At 36.5% G+C, this 22,955-nt stretch overlaps 1 protein-coding gene across 3 annotated transcripts in view; it reads left to right on the top strand.

The window, feature by feature from the left end:
- The first annotated feature begins 5,951 nt into the window (after window positions 1–5,951).
- LOC107851236 (MADS-box protein SOC1) overlaps window positions 5,952–22,955 on the top strand; it is a 44,977-nt gene continuing 27,973 nt past the window's right edge. The window contains exon 1 of one of the 3 annotated variants that reach the window (XM_047401088.1): window positions 5,952–6,998. In XM_047401088.1, coding sequence (XP_047257044.1) covers window positions 6,817–6,998 — 182 coding nt within the window. In that variant the 5' untranslated portion in view covers window positions 5,952–6,816. The remainder of the gene's footprint in view (window positions 6,999–22,955) is intronic. The other 2 variants (XM_016696182.2, XM_016696183.2) reach the window with 2 other exon arrangements.

Raw genomic sequence — 22,955 nt, forward strand, 5'->3', positions numbered from 1 at the left:
AATCAATAGATGATTTATCTATTTCTACCTCATTTGACGAAAGGAGTAGTTGGTCACCTTACCAAAACAAAAAATCATTTAATTAAATTTTTCTCATATTGTTCTTACAATTAATTATTTTTGAAAGTGTTTACACTTGTTTGTAAAGTTTTAAAATTCTTTTTTAAGGAGTAAATTATTAAAATTACCTTTTTATTTATAATTTTTTAATCACCATATAAAATAAAATATGCTTAACTAATATCTAACCAAAACAAAGTATTTTCAACAATTTAATTGTATGAAACGTTTTATTCTTTTTCAAATAGTATTTTTTCATGAAGGTTTTGCAGAATTACTTCTATGAGAAAATATACTCAGAGATATGTTTTTGGCCTTGTTGGGAAAATAAGGAAAAGCAATTTGAGTATCAGTTTACCCTCAATATTGTTGCTGGCACTTCTCGACCCTGTTTTCGAGGGACATTTGAACAGACGAGTTATGAGTGATGTTGAGTAGGACGAGTCAATAAATTGAAAGCGTTTTATCTATTTTTTGAGCAAGAATCACAACTTTACCTTATCTTAGTCATGATACTAACTCCAGGTTCTTATGACAAATACGATAAGATTTGTTATCAATATGATGATTGCAGTGGAAATCAGAAGTAGAGGACCTATTCTTATTCAAGGGGCCTATTTGATATTCCTGTATTAAAAATTTAAACAGTATAAAAATAAAAATTTTCGTGTGTTGAATTTTTCTTTTATTTACATCGATCTGAAGTCTTTTTAAGTAAAAAATTTAATTCGGCCTCTAACACATAATCCCCGAAGCTGAGTTAGCATTTTCAAGATTGACCGTAAGACAAATTTCTTTTTTGCAATCATCATATCATCAACATATAAGAGTAAGTAGATGTAGGAACCATCTTGAAGTTTGCACAAATACACACAATGATCATATTTGCTCCTCCTGTACTTCAGACCCTTCATGAACCTGTCAAATCATTTGTACCACTGTCTCGGAGATTGTTTCAGTCCGTATAACGATTTACTAAGTTTATAAACCCAATCTTCTTTACTAGCAACCTTATATCCTTCAGGCTGAGTCATATAGATTTTCTCCTTCAAATCACCATGTAAGAACGTAGTCTTCACATCAAGTTGAACTAGCTCCAAATTCAACTACTCTACCAAGGCTAATAAAATTATAATGGAAGAATGTTTTACAACTGGAGAAAATACCTCATTATAATCAATTCCCCCCCCCCCCCAAGCATAGCCTTTAGCCACCAATCTTGCCTTGAAGCGAATGTCTTCTTTATCAGAAAATCCTTCTTTCTTTGCAAATACCCATTTGCACCCAATTGTTTTTCTGTCTTTCGGTAGTTGTGTCAGCTTTCACGTCTTGTTCTTCTTAAGAGATTATATTTCTTCTTCGATTGCACCTGCCCAACTGCCACCTTCTATTCTTGGAATGGCCTCAAGGTAGGTGGATGAAATATCTTTATCAATAACTGGAAGTGCATAAGCTACCATGTCAATAAAATGAGCAGGCTTCTGAATTTCTCGTCTTTGTCTTCTAACTAAAATTTCTTAGGTCGGAAACTCTTTCTCATCTGACTCTTCTTCTGCCATAGTAGAGTCAGTGGTGGTGCTTCGTGCTGGGGTCACCAATGTTTGTTCAAACTCTACCTGCTTTGGATTTTACTCCACCTGCTTCATAGTACTATTAGTTTTCTCTGGATTTACCTTATTCAACATGGCAGATTCATCAAAGGTAACATCCCTATTGATAATCGTCTTCTTTACCTCAAGACACCACAAACGGTATCCCTTCACTCCAGCATTGAAGCCCATGAAAAGAGCCTTCTTTGCTCGTGGATCCAACTTTGATTCAATCACATGATAATATGTAATAGAACAAAAAATAGGCAAAGTATCATAATCAGTTGCAGATTTTTTAGACTATACCTCTAATAGAGGTTACTACCTATAGCAGATGATAGCAAACGATTGACGAGATATTGAGCGTATGTCACAACCTCAACCTAAATTTTTTTGCCTAACCCAGCATTAGAACAATATACAATGAACTTTCTCCATAAGTGTCTTGTCCATATGCTCTGACACCCCATTCTGTTGCGGTATTTTTCTAACAGTGAAGTGTTGAACTATGCCACAGTTTTGGCATGCATCCAGGAATAGATCACTCTTGTATTATCCTTCATTGTCTGTTCGAAGAACCTTAATCTTTCTCCCTTTCTGGTTTTCAACTTGAGTTCTCCACTTAAGGAAGATTCCAAGCACCTCATCCTTGTTCTTCATAGTAAACACCCAAACTCTCCTGGAAAAATTATCAACAAAAGTGAAAAATAATGCCTACCACCGATGGACGGAGTTTTGACAGGTCTCCACACATCTGAGTGCACATAATCTGAAATACTCTTGGTATTATGAATTACAGTGCCAAACTTTACTCTTCATTGCTTTCGCAGAAAACAATGCTCACAAAATTCAGGTTTGCAAGTCTTCGTACCTTTCAACAATCCTTGCTTGACAAGAATTTGCAAGGACTTTTCACCAGCATGTCCCAACCGTATATGCCACAGCTTCGTTACCTCAACATCCTTCTTGGAGCTAGAAGTTGTTGCTGCTACTGTCCCCAATACTGTACTACATTGGTAGTAGTACAAATTATTCTTTCTCATGCCTTTCAACATCACCAGTCCTCCTAAAGTTTCTTTAAGAACTCCATCTCGTATCATCACAACTAAGCCCTTAGATTCAAGAGCCCCAAGTGAGATTAGATTCTTCTTCAACTTTGGCACGTACCGCACATTCCTCAAAATTCTGGTGGATTTATCATAATTCCGTAGCTTGATCAAACCTATCCCGATTGTTTTGCATAGATTATCATTACCTATGTAAACAACCCCACGATTGAGTTCCTGAAATTCAAAAAACCATTCCCGAATGGGACACATATGATAGGTACATCATGAATCCAATATCCACTCGCCTAAATGAGATGATGTTGAAGGCATAACAACTAAGGAAATATCTGATTCCACATTACTTTTACATTCTGCAATATTTGCATCTTGCGGACTCTTCCCTTTCTTTTTCAACTTCGGATAATTTTTTTTCCAGTGTCCTTTCTCATGATAGAAAGCACACTCATCTTTGGCAACGGCTCGACCCTTTGATTTTGACCTTCCTCTTCTCCGCTTAGTCTGGCTTTGCTGACGACCCCTTGCCACCAATGCTTCTTCGGATGTTGTTGATTTGGTTTTTATCTTATCCTACTTTCTCAATTCATGACTATATAACGCAGAACAAACAACATCTAACGACACATTCTCCTTCCCGTGAAGTAATGTAGTTTTCAAATGTTCAAATTCATCGGGAAGATAATAATATCAAAGCCAGATCCTCATCCTTAAATTTCACATCTAAATTCAACAGGTCTACTACTAATTGATTAAACATAATGATTTGTTCATTCATAGTAGTACCTGGTTGATAATCAAATCAAAACAACTTTTTCTTCATAAGGAGCTTGTTTTGACCACTCTTTTTCAGAAACTTATCCTTCAACGCCTCTCATAATTTATGCACAGAAGTCTCATTCTTGAAAGCATAGTTCTGCTCTCTGGACAGGCACGATCGACTTGTTCCACACGCTAACCGATTAATGATGCTCCAATCTCTATCTTCTACATCTTCTGATTTCTTTTCCTCAATAGCAATATCAAGATCCTGCTGAAAAGAGAGTCCAAAACCTTTCCTTGCCACATGTCAAAATGGCCACTACCATCAAATATTTCCACCGCCAACTTCAGACTGGACAGCAGAAACCTCGACCATGATGATGAGGAGCCCAATGCCCCCGGCGTAATATTTGAAATAGGATCCTTCGTTTCTTGATCTTTATTTGCCATTACAGACTCAATAAAAAGTATTCAATATTACAACAAGTACAATCAACCCAAGATTTCAAAAGGACCAAAGTAATTCTTTTCTGATGTGGAAGATCAGGTAAAACTGCAACCACAGAGCATACTCAGATAGAACCTTAGCCTGGGACAAATCTTGGGTTCAAAAAGACCAAAGGAATTCTTTTCAGATGTGGAAGATCAGACAAAGCTGCAAACACAGAGCATACTCAGACAAAACCTTGGCTTTGGTACCACTTGTTGGAAAAATCAGATAATTTTTCCACTATAACAGAACAGCTTAGTGAGATGACCTGGTTCAGAACAATTGAAACAAACAGAACACTAACAAAAATACCCGACAAATAATATTAAATACTAAAAGTAAAGACACCAGAAAAATTTGATAACAGAGTTTAATAAAAAAATGGCTTAATCTCCGAGCACCGCTCAAGGCAACCTTTTCTATTAATTGTGGGAGAACAAAACAATTTTTAGATGATTAAAATGGGAGGAGGAAGAGTTCTTTAATAACTCTAAAACTCCCTCCCCAAATAGTAAAATTCTGATGTGGGGGAGAAAAGAGCCAAAAAAAATAACAGATGGTTGATGCAGTTTTGGGAATTATGCTTATTGTGAAAGAAAATGTTTGATGCAGTTTTGGGAATTATGCTTATTGTGAAAGAAAATGTTTGTTACTCTCATCATCTTCTAAGGTCTAAGCTTCTCATCTCCATTCTTATCTCGGTCTTTAATTACTTGTTATTGCAGTATCTTCCATGTAATTTGATACTTTAAGTATTGCCTTTGTAATTTGTCCATCAATGATTATATAAAACTTAAATGTTCGTGTAGAGAATTTGAATTCGTTACATTATATATCTAAAATCCAATAAGCTACGTTTCCTAGAATCAAGAATCATAAAATCAAATTGCTTACTCTATTTAAGAGAGGGACATAATAACATACGACGTCATTTTAATAAGTTGAGAGAGTAATATATATTTGACGTGCAAAATAAACAATTTATAGCAACTACTGATTTATGTTTATATTTTACAATAAGTATGACTAAATACAATAATGAAAAATAGTACAAACTTCTATATTACTCAAATCGAAATTTCAAATTCTTGATTTTGTAAAAAGAATTCCGAGAATAGAGAAAGGAATAAGGACATACTATCTGAAGAAAGAATATATCATAAAAAAGAAAAAGAAATTCAAAATCTTCCTGTAGTTAGTTTGTCAATATTGGTTTAGAATGTGAACCAACGAAGAAGAGATGTGGTCGGATAAATGAAATTTCTAACGCGTAGTCAAGATATTTGGGTTCATGTCTTGCAATAAAAAGGTTTCTAATAGGAGTGTCTTTCCTTTAAGGGGTCGTTTGCTGGAGTGTATAAAAATAATATAAAATATGATGTATTAGTAATGCTTGCATTAATTATATTTATATTTTTCTTATGCAGTATTTGGTTTGCTTTATTAAAAATAACATGAATTACATAATTTCTAGATTTTTTTTTTACACAATACCCACCATATATATGTTGGAAAGGATGCAATTTTTTTTTTCGAGGGATAATAGTGTCTTTAATCATATTAATGCATGGATTGGATCCATTGCATTGCTAATATCATGGATTTTGAGGTATTAGTAATACACACCTCAATACACAATAGAGTAAACATTAGTTATACATAGGAAAAAAAATTATCAAACAAGACATTAGTAATACTCATTAAACGAATAAATGCATCAACAATTTTATCAAAACCCCTAAAACTTTTTTTAAAAAGAAATTTCAAATTCATAAACTCAAAATTTTAACTTACGCAAATATCCACTACTCCCGAATAAAACGTGTTATTGAGTCATTGGAGGACCCAGAGAGCGTCTCGAAGAATCAAATGGTGTATGATTCTCTCTTGCTACCAACCATATACTTATTTTATTCTTATTATTATCTTTTTCTGTAGAACTGTTTTTAGTAGTATATTACTCTACTAAAGTTTTCCAAAAGAAGAAAAAGACATAAGTGCCTTTCTTTCCTTAAACCATTTTATGTCTTTTTCTTTTATATACATTGATTTGAACTCAAAAAAGGAAAGATAATACACTAGAGAAAAGTCTTAACAAATCAATGCTCTTTAGATTTTTTTTTCTTCTTTTTCATGGTCAACAATTTCTTAGCTAGGGTTTCTATAATTAGAACAACTCTTTGAGTCTTCATTCTTTAATTATCTACCAAATTTCTTCCTTTTCTCTTCATTTTTCAGATCTGAAAAATCCATAAGAGCTTTTTTGTTGTCCACTTCTTGATTTTAGAATCTTTCTATTTTTGGAAACTTCTCATGAATTGCTAGGTTTTCTTGATTTGGTTGTATTATTTTGTCTTTAAAAAGTTGTCCCTTTTATACAGATCATTAATTCGTATCATATCCAATCATCCATGATTTTCTTGTCTCAAACCTTGGTTAGTGACCTTTCTATTTTTGGAAACTTTCTCATGAATTGCTAAGATTTCTTGATTTTGGCTGACTTGAAACAGTTGACCCTTTCAAGAGATTATTCGTATATCCATGTTTGCTTGTCATCGCAAATCTTGATTTAGAGACCTTTCTACTTTTGGAAACTTTCTCATGAATTGCTAGGATTTCTTGATTTGGTTTACTTAAAAGTGTTGGCCGTTTCAAGAGATTATTCATATCCATGCTTTTGTTGTGTCTCAAATCTTGATTTTAGAGACCTTTCTACTTTTGGAAACTTATCGTGAATTTCTAGGATTTTTGACTTTGGTTAATTGACTTAATTAAAAGTGTTGACCCTTTCAAGAGATTATTCATAGTCTCAAATCTTCGTAAGTTGTTGATTTTATTACTCAATAAGAAGATGGTTAGGGGAAAAACTGAGATAAAAAGGATTGAAAATGCAACAAGCAGGCAAGTGACTTTCTCAAAAAGGAGAAGTGGACTTCTTAAGAAGGCATCTGAGCTCTCAATTCTCTGTGATGCTGAAGTTACTCTTATCATTTTTTCTCAAAAAGGAAAGCTTTTTGAGTTCTCAAGTTCCAGGTACACAGCATAACACATACTCCATTCATCTTTTAATTTGCTATATATATAGTTTGAGCCGAGGATCTATCAGAAGCAATCTCTCTACCTTCAAGATAGGGTTAACATTTTCGTACATTCAACCTTTTCCAAACCCCCACTTTGTGAAATTACACTAAGTACGATGTCTTTCATATTATAATACATACACCGTACCTTATGAACTACTAATATAACTGGCCTTTAGGATTTGATGTAACAAGTGCCCAAGTAGGCAAGTACAATGATCACAACTGCTCACTGTGTTATAGGGACCATTCTAATTGTTTCTACTGTATATTTCCCCTTCTTTTTTCTAGTCCAATTAATTGATAATCTTTCTAATTAATTACTTTTGTGGATATTTGATTTCTAGACTCCATGATCATGGTACATGGAGTAATTTTTGTAATATATAATGTGTACAATTCTTTATTAAGCTGTAAATTCTACAAATTCTAGACAATTTCATGCAAAATATGTGGCAAACTACTCTTTAAACGAGAAAGTAAAAATTTTGAAGTATGTGACAAGAGGCTACTTGTTGCTTTCTTTTTGGAATATAATATTAATAATATGAATGGGAAATTGTACTTGCTAAAAATCGTCATTTCCAATACCCCCACTCAACATTTTGCTTCTACTAAATCTTTCCTTTTTTAGTATCTCTAGTGATAGCAAAGAGAGTTGAGTTTTAACTCTTACACATATATTTAAAGGGTTGCTCGGTGCACAAAACATTCCACGTTAATAGGGTTCAGAAAAAAGTAATATCTCAAGAGATATGATGTAGACAGTCTACCATAATGCAAGTAATAAGTAATGACTACTTTCATGGCCTGATTCCTTGACTTATAGGTGACACAGAGACAACTTTACGTTACTTTAGGGCTTCCTTTGCTCTAACATAGTACTTATTTCAACTGAACGATAACTAAAAAAGGACGGCCTGATGCACTAAAACTCCCGCTATGCGTAGGGTTCAAAAAAGAGCCCCACCACACAAAAAAAATTGGACTAGTTACCAAAAAATAAGACTAAGATACTTGTTATTAGTTGTGTAAGGAACCAAGAAGTCCTTCCCAGACATCATAGTCTGATAGTCCTCTTATACTTACCAAGTTAGATTTTGTAAGCCTTCTATTCTTTGATTGATGTTAATCAGATTCTAGGTAACAGCCACATGTGTACGAAAATGAAATGCATTTTAATTTTCTACTGCTCATAATATAAACAATATAATGACAGTAACAATTCAATGCTTATCCTTCTTAACTGCCCTTCCAATAATAACTTCTTCACTCATCCATCTAGAACTATCAACTTCTCAATTGCTGTATTCCTTCCTGGAACATAATAATAATCTCCCAACATTAATATTTTGCTTGTAGGCGTTATAAGACAAATTGATCATACAATTAATATTGCAAATTTTGCATCATTTTCAGTTTGTACTTTTAACTTCTCTATTATTTAACTTTTTACTTATATTCAATTCTTTCAGTATATTGTAGGTATCATAGTTACTGTTCATATCTCTAATAATCACAATGAAGAATAGTGGTTACATAAATCATGAAATAATTTATTAAAATCTTACTTCGTTTCTTTTCCTTTTGAATTGCTAGAAACTTCTTCTAATTTTTCTTTCAATGTCCTTTCTTCTTTCGATAAAAATATTCTACTTCAAAGTGACTAAAAGAACAAAACTTGAGAAACTCTTTTCCCAATTACACTAATAAGATCATTCATATTATTGGCACGTGCTAAATTGAAAAATTCACAATCAACTTGAATTCAAATAAAGCCTCTGATAACTAGTGTTTAGTCGTTTTGCTTTGTGTTCTTTACACTAATTCACCTTCTCCAGATCAATAGATCAATAATTTACTTTGAATTTAAATTCTAACATTTTCTCTATAGTTCAAAACTCATAGATACAAGAATGATGCATTTGGCAAGAAGAGATTCTCTCAAATATTTGTGGTAAATTTTTGTTCTAGCATCATCCTCTAATAGGGTTGTTTTGTCAAGCTTATCGATAACAATTTTCACGCATGAGAACGATTCTCAAGTTTTTATATATCAATAATCAAAGTTTGATCAAGCCAATTTATTGGCATCAAGTATTCCATGTAAAAAAGTAAAAAAGAAAAGGCAATAATACAAGAACATATTTACTCGTATCTGTCACTACCCAACTAAGCGGATTGTGTGGGCAACTAGTCTACTCTACTTTGATAAGAGAATTCTTACTACTCATTTTAGAAAAACATGCGAAAGTTATAAATAATATCAATAAGATCTCAAATTACAATAAATAAAACACCTTTTTCGAGGACCTAATTTACACATGTACAAATGCTTCTAATATAGTAAAAGACAAAACAAAAGAAACAATTTTTACTATAGGAATGAAATGAGTAGAAGCTGCTGGAGATCATTGTCCACGTCACCTAAAAAACGTCAACTAATCTTGCAATCAAATTATACCCCAAAAAGGATATAACAAGAATAATATATGTACAATCACATGTACTAGTAGGGATCATTGGCTAACGAAGGCTAAATTACATAACATAATATAAAGCGCCAGGATCAAACATGAACAGTTCATTTTCTAATTCCATTCCGTTCGATCTATAATTCGTAGTATCACACTCTTACAACCTTCTCGTCTTTCTGAGGACATAAGAGATGAAAGAGATAAAGTGAAGGGTTAAAACATGAACCTTGCTCGTTCTGTATTTCTGTATTTATAAAGGGGAATTACATCATATATTTATCTAACAGATAAGTACAAGAATAAATACAAAATAGAGTTCTACTAAAACTAGGATACAAGAAGATAACTGTAACACCCTCCCTCAATCTGAATGGGAAAACTGAACGTGAAAATTGGTAGTGAGCTCACGGAAACGGCCAGAGGGCAAAACTTTGGTGAACAAATCTGCAAGTTGTTCAGAGGTATGAACATGAGATACCACCAAGTCACCATGATTAATCTTTTCATAAGTAAAATAATAGTCCAAAGCAATGTGTTTAGTACGAGAATGAAAAACTGGATTATGTGCTAGGTGAATGGCTTCAATATTGTCATATTTTGCGGAGACGGGAGAAGTAAGAAAAAGACCAAGATCACGAAGAATGTATTGGACCCGTGTAGCCTCAGCAGTAGCAACAGCAAGAGCCCTATACTCAGCTTCAGTACTAGAGCGTGCAATTGTAGGTTGTTTCTTAGCGGACCAAGAGATGAGATTGGAGCCAAGAAAAATGCAGAAACTTGTTGTTGATCGTCTTGTAGCAGAGCAACCAGCCCAATCAAAGCCGCAATAAATAATAAGCGGAAGAGAATAATTTTGGTATAACTACAAGCCCCAACCAGTTGTGCCACTTAGGTATCTAAAAATGCATTTTACTGCCTAAAGATGTAATTGTCTCGGCTGGTGAAGAAATTGAGAAGCAAAGTTGACAGCGAATTGAATGTCTGGCCGAGTGAAAGACAAGTATTGTAGACTCCCAACCATTTGATGATTGGTAGAAGGATCTTCAAGCAAGGGAGAAGAAGTCGAATTCCAGTCAAGCCTACTATGAAGTGGTGTAAGTACGGATTTACACTTCTCAAGTTTAAACCGATAAAGAATAAAAGTAATATAATGATGTTGCACCAATAGCAGCCCCAAGGAATTATGCTTCAATTCTATGCCAAGAAAGTAAGTAAGAGGGCCTAAGTCCTTTATTGAGAATTCCATACTCATAGAAGTGATAAACTGAGATACCAATGACTTCGAAGAGCCAAAAACAACTATATCGTCCTCATAAATTAAAAGAATTATGCAATCACTCCCCGACTAAAAAATGAACATACTATGGTCTGAGATACATTGTGTAAAACCAAGATCAAAAAGAAAACAAGAAAGGCGATGGAACCAAGCATGCGGTGATTGTTTAAGACCATACAGAGCACGGTGCAACTTGCAAACATGAGGATAATCTGGATGGACAAAACCTTTTGGTTGATGCATATAAACTATATCAGATAACTCACCATGTAAGAGTGTATTTGACACATCGAGTTGACGCATGGACCAGTTTCATTGAACAGCCAAAGATAGGACTAAACGAATTGTGTTAGGCTTAACAACAGGAGAAAATGTCTCAAAATAATCCACTCCAGGCTGCTACAAAAAACCTTGAGCCACTAATCGAGCTTTATATCTTTCAATAGAGCCATTAGTGCAAAACATAGTTCGAAACACCCATTTATTGCCAATAATATTTACATTTGCAGGAAGAGGAACCAAAGACCAAGTTTTATTTTGGACAAGAGCATCAAATTCGACACTCATGGCATGCGTCCAACAGGTCTTTAGAAGATTGAGAAAAAGAGGTAGGTTCAGATAAAATAGAACTAGTTGAACCTGTTAAAGAAGGAAAAATACTTGGTTTGAGTGAACTATTTTGAGAACGAGTAATCATGGGCTGAGAATTTAGTTTTATGGCAATTGGAGTAGAGTTAGGCACACTAATATTGTAAGGTAAAGGTTGAATTGGTGTTGGTTGTACATGGGATAAAGCAATACGACCTTCAAAAGAAAGATTTAAAGTATCTGCAGGACATTGATTCAAAGGGGAATTCACAAGGTGTGAGGGAGAAGCTGGAGAAAATTGATTAGAATCTTTAAGGTGAGAATCACGAGAATTAGGTGACTTTAATATAGAACTCTGAAGACTGCTTCTAGGTGCGAGTTGCTGCTTATTTTCGGGGATAGAAGTTTCTAAATTAAAAGAATTAGTATTATGTGCATTGGGCAAACATGAAGAAGGTTGAAAAGGGAGAAGTCCCATTTGGAACAAATTAGGAGAAGGTTCTACAGAACATGGGATATAGATTTGAAAATGAGAAGATTTAAAAGAGTTATCTAAAACAATTTCGAATGGGATAGAATTAGGTGCGGTTGTGGCTGAGTAGAAAAGAAGGTCTGAAAAGGGGAAGAGTTTTCAACAAAACAAACATGCCGAAAGATGATAACTCTATTTGAATTAGAATCCAAACACTTAAAACCTTTGTGTTTATCAGATGAACCGAGAAATAAACAAGGGTTGGAACGATGTTGGAATTTGGAACAAGGACTAACTGCTATAAAGAGATAACAGAGGCATCCAAATACATTAAGATTATAATCTGGCGCACGATCATGAAGTTGTTCAAACGGAGATGGGTAATACAACACTTGAAGGGGAGTAACATTAATAAGGGAGACTGCATACAGACAAGCATCAACCCAAAATTTAAAAGACATAGATGCTTAAAAAATAAGATAGCGTAGGACATGCAATGTGTCTATATTTGCGCTCAGCCCTGCCATTTTGAGCAGACGCATGAGGACAAGAAAAATGATGGACTATGTCATTTTGCTTGAAGAATGAACTAAAATTGTTGTTAACAACTCACCACCTCTATCAGACTGGAAATAAGAAATGGAGGTTGTTAAAAACATTTTTAACCATGGTATAAAATTCTTTGAATTTGTCAAACGATTTAGATTTTTTGCGCATCAAGTAAACCCAAGAGAATTTGGTGTAATCATCAAGGAATAAACTGTAATAACGATATCCAGAATTTGAGACAATAGGAGCATGCCATACATTTGAATGAATTAAAACGAATAGAGAACTTGCATTAGTACTTGATAAAGGAAAAGACATTTAAGTTTGCTTGCCTAAATGACAAACATTACAAGAATTATTGCTAATAGAAGAAGTACTACTTATCAATTTTCTAACAACTAAAGAGCTAAGAGACTCTCAGCCAGGATGTTCGAGACACTAGAGCCAAAGTAAAGCAGGCAGAATTTTAGCAAAGAGACTAAGGCTGGAAGAGCTGGATGGAGCGACACGTAGAGGATAGCGGGACCCAAAATTGTTACAGTAGAGTAATGTTGTTCCAGTTTTCATGTCCTTGAGTCAGTAAAGTGGATAAAACAATTATTATCAGTACATAAGCATTGAATATAAAGTAGTAGTGAGGGACGAGACATATAATACGTTCTTTAAAAGAAGAGGTTTAGAAGTTGTTGAAAGAGTAAAATAACCAATAATTTAATTGGGAGAAGAGTACCATCCCGAACCATAACTTGAGAAGAACCAGAATAAGGAGTGTGAGACGTAAGAGTAGAAGGATCATGAGCCATGCCAAACTGTTGGTTGAACCTCTTCCAAATTCATGGCAGCAAATGATTGAGGAATATTGTTAGCCACAAAGGAATGATTGAACCTATTTCTACACTCCAACGCAGTGTGATTATAGTGAAATCAAATTTGACATTGTTTAACAGGAGAGAAAAGGGATTTAACCAAAATACCAGTACCAGTACCAGGGGAAGAAGGCCGAGATTGTTGTTGGAAACCAGACCATGAAGAGTTCTGTTAACCTCGGCCTTTACCATGTTGACCCTTATTATTTCTACCACGGCCTCGTCCATTGTAGTGTCCTTTTGCAGATTGATTTTCATTAACAGATGACTGATTTCCATTAATAGATGACGGTAAATTAGAAGTGTTCTTGCCATGAGTGTCCACCAATAGAGCGGTTTGAGAATTTGACTCTTTAGAAGTATTTGTATTAATATGAGCTTCTTTAGTGAGAAGGAGTGGTCGTAATGCAATGAAGGAAGAAAGTGCGCCAATAGCATTTAATCCAAACACAAAGGTACGATAAGATGAAGGTAATCCTTGCAGCGCTTGAGTAACTAAATCATCATAAGTTATAGGTTTACCAATTGCTCTGAGAGAGCAAGCAATCGAGTGAAGTTTTTGAAGATAATCCTCCATAGAAAGGGACCCTTTTTTTGAATTTTAGAATTTGGACTTGAGATTAATTATAAAGAAAGAGACTTGATCTAAATATAGGGAGGCTAAGGTGTCCCAAGCTTGTTTTGATGTCTCACAAGCATAGTTTAAAAGTGTGTCAAGAACAGCAGAAGATAGGGTTGCATTAATCCAACTTAATGCAATAGTATCACACTGAGTCCATAACCTGAAATCAGTGTATTCTGGTGATGGACATGGTATGGTTCCATCTACTAAGGAAAGAAGGTTGTGAATTTTAAGGACGATGAGAAAAACTTTCTTCCAAGTAAGGTAGTTGACGTATGTCAATTCAATAAGAACAAAACCTTTGATATTGAAAATTGTTGGATGGGGATTTAGAAGACCAAGAGAGGATTGATTTATGGCAGTTTGAGCAAAGGCAATGGTTGTCTGAGATGAGGAAATTTCTAAAGCCATGGAAAGGATCATTTAAGGATCTTGATACAAGATAAAAGAGATAAAGTGAATGGTTAAAGCGTGAGCCTTGCTTATTCTGTATTTCTGTATTTATAAAGGGGGATTACAACATATATCTATCTAACAGATAAGTACAAAAATAAATACAAAATAGAGTTCTACTAAAACTAGGATACAAGAAGATAACTGCAATAATAAGTAAATGCCAGCCACACCCTCATTAGAATGACTATTAATAATCCACTTAGTATCATTACACTGCGGTATCAACCACTAAGTTCATGTTATATTATCAGTTAATATGTAACTATTTACATATTCCATCTATGCGCACCGCTTTTTAGATCTCCGGTCTAAGTCAAAATATGAGACATGCTTTCTCAACTACAAAATTAGGTCTACTTGATCACTAACCATAAGACTCCTCACCTCCACCTTTCATAACTTAGCTCATTTCGAGGATAATTATTCCCTCATATTACAATGAGTAATTTGTAATTCATTACCCTTGAATAAGTATAACCAGTGGAACTAACTTATATAGTAGACAAGGGCATACATGTGTCAAGAATGGACCTTTAGGCCTAACTCAACCTCAAAAGCTAGCTCAACAGATGAGGATTACCCAAGTCTATATAAGCAAACCACTAGTCCATTTCCCAATCAATGTGGGACTTTTACCCACTCTAACACCCCCCCCCCCTCACGCCCAGGCCTAACTGGCATTGGCGCGTGGACCGGGAGCCCAAAACGGAAATGGACCTGGCTCTGATACCATGCCAAGAATGGACCTTGGGCCTAACTCAACTGCAAAAGCTATCTCAAGTGATAAGGATTACCCAAGTCCATATAAGAAAATCACTAGTCCATTTTCCAATCAATGTGGGACTTTTACCCACTCGCAACTACTCCAGCTTGCCATTTAAGACATCAATAAGTTCAACGTCATGAATTACATCAAATAATTAAATACCAATCAAGTCACTTAAGTATCACAATTGCAATTAGGTAAATCCTACTCGTATTAGTAATAACAAGCAAGACAATTATTTTCAACACAACTTTACCGTTTTATTTATTAAGACTCCATCACCTTTTCAACATCCCATAAGTAATCATATAATATCAATAATTAGACCGCATAAAAATCTCAACAAACTAATGTAACGACAAATAATCATACCACACAAGAAGTCAAAGACAATATCAAATAGTCGGACCACATATGAATTCAAATATAATATAAATTAATTAAATAGATCACTCAAAGATCCACATGATATGTCAGTAAGCCGGATTACACAAGGATTCAAATGATATGTCAACCAATTGGATCACACGAGGATTCAATAGATATGTCAAAATAACTAAATTATACAAGGATCCAGAGGATATGTCAAATAGTTGGACCTATATTAGGATTCAAATGATATGTCAAGTAATTCATACACACAAGAATTCAAATATAATAAATAAAAATATAATAATATTCACTCAAGAAATCGTCAAACTCTTCAATTTATCGTGTACATACATGCTATGGGTCTTACATATTTTCACTAGCCATGAACTGCAGGAAACTAGCTTAGTCCACGTATGAATATCCTAAACAACTAATGATTGCCACTCTTATTCCAAATCAAGTATTTTACCATTCTTTTCCAATGTTTCCATCCTTATTCTCCCTAAAATTCATCCATTTATTAAAATCAACCTTTACCAGTTATCTCACAGTAATAAATAATCTAATAAATAAGTACAATTTCATAGTGCATTTAAATCAAAAACACTTACCAAACATCAAAACCCTTTTATCAATCACGTTATAAGTTATCAGTTTATCACTTATAAATGTCTAAAGAATGATTAAATAACTCATTTATTCAAGCATTATCAAACAACAACTCATCAAACATAAGAATGTCTGAAGACTAATCAACCGACAATCAGTTAAGAGCACACATAATCTAATTGGGGCTAACCTCCAATTTAACTATAACCTAGATATATGTGTATCTATACACCTCTACAATTCATCCCTCACTACAACATGAAATTCAACAGCCGGGGGGGGGGGGGGGGGAAATTAAGAATTTTCTTGAGTTGACTGTTGAATCTTCATTGTCGACTTACCTACAAATCAGTAAACTTCACAAACTAGATTAGATTTAAATAAACGGAGAATTAAGAATTTTCTTGAGTTGACTGTTGAATCTTCATTGTCGACTTACCTACAAATCAGTAAACTTCACAAACTAGATTAGATTTAAATAAACAGGCAAGTAAATAAGCAACTTGAAATAAGAACATGGAGATTTATCCTGGTTCAGAACACCAATGGGGTGCCTACTTCTAGTCTCCTTGGGTTTCAAAGTTTCCTTAGATCTTTTCAAAATAGAGCCAAAGTATAATAGTAGAGAACAAGTTCTAAAAACTTATTTTGTTTTTTAGATCTTGTGACAGCCTCAGTTTGTATTATCCCACGCCCTACCTCGACCCGACCTCACCCCTCTCCAAAACCCCACCCTAACTTTTAAGAAAAAATTAAAATTTTTTTCTTACCCCCCACCCCCCTACCAGTCCCCTCACCCCACTACTTTCTTTTTTATTTTTAAAATTTATTTTTTAAACTTGAAAGAAAATTTTCTTACACTACCCTACTCCTATCAGCTCACCCTTTCCCCCTCCCTCTTTTCCCTTAAAAAAATTATTTTTCTCCCACAAAAAATATTTTTTAAAAAAAAATTTCAAACTTTTTTTCTTACCGCAGCCCCTACCCCAACCTCCTACTCCACTACTCCCACCGCCCTAAATATTTTTTAAGAAAAAAAATAATTTTTTTCTTACCCCGCCCCCTTTATCATATTTGTTTTCATTATTTTATGTTAAATAATATACAAATGCTTTTAGAAAATATTTTCCTATTAACGAACACAAGAAAATAAATAAGAAATAATTTATTTTCCTAGAAAATATTTTCTTGCATTCACTATCGAACATACTTGTAGCATACACAAAAGATGCATTCTAACTTTGTACTTGTCGTTGGTGTTACGTCTCAAAACACCAAAAAGAAATAAAATTTGTTACTATAAAAAATGAATTCAGTTATATTTATTTTGATGTACTCTTTTATTGATTTATTTTAGAATTTATATGAATTTAACAACTTAATATATCTACATGGCATAATTTATGACAAATTGGTAGGAAGACAATTATCTCATTAACAAATATTAATAAATTTAATATTTATAATAATTAATGATATTTTAGTAAAATTACCAGTTACGATACGGTATCATACTGTCAAACCAAACAATAAAACTATTATTAAACACCAATGAACGATAAGTCTATCCAAACATGGTATTGTACTATACTGTACAGTACAATACCATACTATACAGTACCATTATGAAATCATGACAAACCACCATACAAACAGAGTGTTAGATTCTCCATGAATCTAGATCAAGGGAACCTATTCTAGTCTAAAAATCATAATTGAATACTTTTAGATCATAAGTCAAGTAATTCTAATCCTCCATAATCAAATCATACGAAGTTTTTAACCTAGGATTAAACTCACACTACAAGAAATTTGATTTTTAGTGGTGACAAAAGTCGCCACAAGAATCCTTAATATCGCCACTAAATATTTACAACAGTGAGAAAATTATTGATAGTGCATCCCTAACTAAAGGTTATTTGTGACGACTACATACGATCATCAAAATAAAGATGTGTTTGTAACGATATTTGTCGCCACAAAAAGTAGACAAATGAGCTATAAATATTATTTCTAAATAAAATACATCTAGGTTAGGTTATCACTGATATACTTGTTTTAGCAGCAACATTTTCATCGCAAAATCCTTGTTATCAGTGACTACTAGTTTCTTGTTACTAAAACGTCAATACTAGTAGGCAGTAGCGATCTTTGTCAATACAATACCTCTAACTATTGCAATGACATTATCTTGTTGCTAAAAGAATGCTTTTAGTAGCAAAATTCATCGCCACAAAATCTACTTAATCATTGACAAGTTTGTTTTGCCACTAGATCAGCTTTAGCGTAAAATACAAATATTATTTTTATCAACTACTGAATCAAATTTACTTAATGTTTGTGTAGACAATCACAAAAATGATGATAAATTTTAAACACAATCAATTCTATAATACACATATACATACACACACATTAAAAATATTGAGCAATACTTAAATTAAAAATCATTCTCTGATCAAATATTATAAGTATTTTCCTTACTAAGAAGTTAATGACATATACATTACTAATAACGTAGTTTTTCAGTGATATCGTATTCATATACATATGATCAAAAATAAAAAAATATGCATTGTACGCTTTCATGCTTCTCTTTTTTCAATCCCCTTGTTTAATAAGCTTGTCATCCCTGATATTAAAAAAATATAAGATCACTTTGATGATTCTAGAAACAAAAATGCATATTCATCTTGCAAATAGCCTTGCAACTAAAATGTTGCATTAATCATCTCAAAAAGACACAAAGATCAACAAATAGACAAAGGACGAAGTTAAACTATTAGTGGAGGAAAAGAATAAATAAATCTTAGATACTGTGTGTAATACAACCACTGAAAGAAGCAACAAAAGAACAAGGGATCTTCTAATTTCTCAATTAACAATTAAAGAAAATGTCAAAAAAAATAAGTTTCATGCAAAAAAGAAAGTTATATGCACACATAAAAAAAAAACATAAAAGTCACCAATTACTGGTATTCTCATTCATTTTATATGCCAAAACAGAAAAAAAAAAATAAAAACTATATATTCTAACTCCACTTCTTATTACTACTCATTGCAACAACAACAACAACAACAACAAACCCAGTGTATTCCCACTTAGTGGGGTCTGGGGGGGGTAAGATGTACGCAGTCCATACCTCTACCTCTGATGAAGTAGAAAGGCTGTTTCCGAAAGACCCCCGGCTCAAGTCACGAGATATCACACAAACACATAGTACAGCACAGCAGCAGATGACATAACATAGATACGGCACCCATAGGGAATATAAAACAGAGTAAAGCAGGAATGCAGGAATATAAAGCAGCGGAAAGCACACAGATTCGTAATAAACATGGAACACGGAACACGAAACACTGAATACAGAATCATAACAGGAATACACCCCCACCAATTAATTCCCTACACTGGCGACCCGAACTGGCCCTAATCCTCTGCCGTAATTCGCATCTTCCAGACCTTCCTATCTAGGGTCATGTCCTCGGTGAGCTGTAACTGTTCCATGTCCCGCCTAATCACCTCACCCCAGTACTTCTTCGGTCTACCTCTACCCCGTCTAAAACCATCCAACGCTAGCCTCTCACACCTACGGACCGGGGCATCCATGCCCCTCCTCTTCACGTGTCCGAACCATCTCAATCGTGCTTCCCGCATCTTACACTCCACTGAAGTCACACCAACCTTCTCCCGGATAGTCTCATTCCGAACTCTATCCCCTCGGGTCAGTCCACACATCCAGCGCAACATCCGCATTTCTGCCACCTTCATTTTTTGGATGTGGGAGTTCTTAACTGGCCAACACTCCGCTCCATACAGCAAGGCCGGACGGACTACCACCCTATAGAATTTGCCTTTAAGCTTGGGCGGCACCTTCCTATCATACAGCACCCCCGACGCGAGTTTCCACTTCATCCATCCCGCCCCAATACGGTGCGAGACATCCTCGTTAATCTCACCGTTACTCTGGATCACGGACCCGAGATACTTGAACTTATCCCTCTTACATACCTCCTGTGCTTCCAGCTTCACTACTACCTCGTTCTCCCGCCTCACGTCATTAAACTTACATTCCACATACTCTGTCTTGCTTCTGCTCACCCTGAACCCTTTAGACTCAAGAGTTTGCCTCCACATCTCTAATTTGTCATTTACACCCCCTCGAGTCTCATCTATCAGAACTACATCGTCTGCAAAGAGCATACACCACGGCACCTCCCCTTGAATACGTCGCGTCAACACATCCATTACTAATGCAAACAAAAAGGGACTAAGAGTAGATCCCTGATGCAATCCTGTCCGGACAGTGAAATGCTCTGAGTCTCCTCCCGCCGTCCTCACCTGGGTTTTCGCTCCCTCATACATATCCTTAATTACTCTGATATATGCCTGCGGTACTCCCCTCACCTCCAAGCATCTCCAAAGCACCTCCCTGGGGACTTTGTCGTAAGCTTTTTCCAGGTCGATAAACACCATGTGCAGATCCTTCTTTCCTTTCCCTATACTGCTCCACCAACCTCCGTACCAGGTGGATTGCCTCCGTCGTCGAGCGGCCGGGCATAAATCCGAACTGGTTTTCCGAGATAGACACTATCCGTCTCAGCCTCACCTCGACCACTCTCTCCCAGATCTTCATAGAGTGACTCAATAACTTAATCCCCCTATAGTTATTACAACTCTGAATATCCCCCTTATTCTTATAAAGAGGGATCATGGTACTCCACCTCCACTCCTCGGGCATCTTTGCCGTCCTGAAAATTTCATTAAACAATCCAGTCAACCACCTTACACCAGCCTCTCCAACGAACTTCCAAAACTCCACCGGTATCTCATCCGGCCCCGTCGCCCTACCCCTACGCATCCTGCGGACTGCCTGTCTAACCTCTTCTACCTTAAAACGTCTACAATAGCTAAAATCCCGACACTCCTCTGAGTTCTCCAGTTCCCCTAACACAATAGCTCTGTCCCCCTCGTCATTCAAGAGCCTATGAAAGTACGACTGCCATCTCTTCTTTATGTGGCCGTCCTCCACCAACACTCTACCGTCCTCCCCCTTAATGCACCTCACCTGATCGAGGTCACGACCCTTCCTCTCCCTAGCCTTAGCGAGTCGAAACAACTTTTTCTCCCCTCCTTTCCCCTGTAACCCTGCATACAAGCTCTCAAAAGCGGCCGTCTTAGCTGCCGTGACCGCTGACTTCGCCTCCTTCCTCGCTAGCTTGTACTCTTTCCTGTTTACCCGCTTCTCTTCTTCGTCCTTACTTTCCACCAACTTAGCATACGCCTCTTTCTTGGTCTCCACTTTCTTCTCCACCTCTTCATTCCACCACCAATCCCCCCGATGTTGACCGACCCGGCCCCTAGAAACACCCAACACCTCCCTTGCATTCTCCCTGATGCACCTTGCCGCCCTGTCCCACATACTATCCACGTCCCCCCTACACTCCCACACCCCCTTGCCCGCCAACCTCTCCCCTATCTCCCACGCATTCACTGGCGTCAAGCCGCCCCACTTAATTCTCGGTCTACACTCCTTACTCCTCCTCTTTCTATTCTTCTTTATACCCAAATCCATAATCAAAAGCCTATGTTGGGTCGAGAGATTCTCACTCGGGATGACTTTACAGTCCTTACACAACGCCCTATCCCCTTTCCTAAGCAACAAAAAGTCAATCTGGGTCCTGGCTATCGCGCTCCGAAAAGTGATCAGGTGCTCGTCCTTCTTCGGGAAGCCCGAGTTCACCACCACCAGCCCAAAGGCCCTCGCAAACTCCAATAGGGTCGCCCCCTCTTCATTTCTCTCTCCAAAACCAAAACCACCATGCACATCCCCAAAGCCTCCCGGTAGCGCCCCGATGTGCCCGTTGAAATCCCCTGCTACGACAATCTTCTCCGAACTGGGCACGCCTCTCACCACCTCCTCCAAAGCCTCCCAGAACCGCATCTTCTCCTCCCCCTCCGCTCCCACTTGCGGCGCATAAGCACTACACACGTTCAGGGTAAACCCCCGAATGACCAACTTAATAGTCATCAACCTATCGTTGATCCTCTTCACCTCCACTACCTGACCTCTAAGCTCTTCATCTACTAAGATGCCAACTCCATTCCTACGCCTCTCGCTCCCAGAGTACCACAGCTTGTAACCATCCACATCCCTAGCCTTAGACCCTACCCACTTGGTCTCTTGGACACACGCAAGGTTGATCCTCCTCTTCCTAAGAATCTTCACAAGCTCTACGGACTTACCCTGAAGGGTCCCTATATTCCAAGACCCAACCCTCAGCCTACCGTCGCTATCCACACGCCCCCCACTACCTCCCCCTCGGCCCAACTTTGGCCTCCCGCCCACTCCCGCCCTCTCCCCATCCCCCGCCCCCACCACGGCCCCACGCCCCAACCCCCTCGGACATGACCCTATCCACCCATTACCACCCACAGCCACAACTACCCGACAGTATAGGAAAATATAAAGATGAACCCGGTGACAGTATCAAAGCAGCAGCAAGGAAATACAAAGCTCACACACATTCAAAGTAATATTCCCGAAATAAAACTAAGAAACGACCACAGCAACAACAGACAACAGACAAGGTACAGGGGCTACTACGAGCAAAATACTAAGGATGGAATATGAAATAATGAAATAAAATGCAATAAGGATGGAATATGAAATAATGAAATAAAATGCAATACGAAATAACGAAATAACAAAGGTTAGAAGTCACCGGATTTCGCTTGGAGCTGCGGCTGCTGGAGACGGCGTAGCGGTTGCAGACGGAGTTTCGGCCTGTTGGAGACCGAATTGGCGGCTGGAGACCGGGCGGCGGCAGGTTGAAGGCCGAGGTGGGGGGGGGGG

This window comes from Capsicum annuum, chromosome 12, assembly GCF_002878395.1.
Source record: "Capsicum annuum cultivar UCD-10X-F1 chromosome 12, UCD10Xv1.1, whole genome shotgun sequence".
NCBI classification, from domain to species: Eukaryota; Viridiplantae; Streptophyta; class Magnoliopsida; order Solanales; family Solanaceae; genus Capsicum; species Capsicum annuum.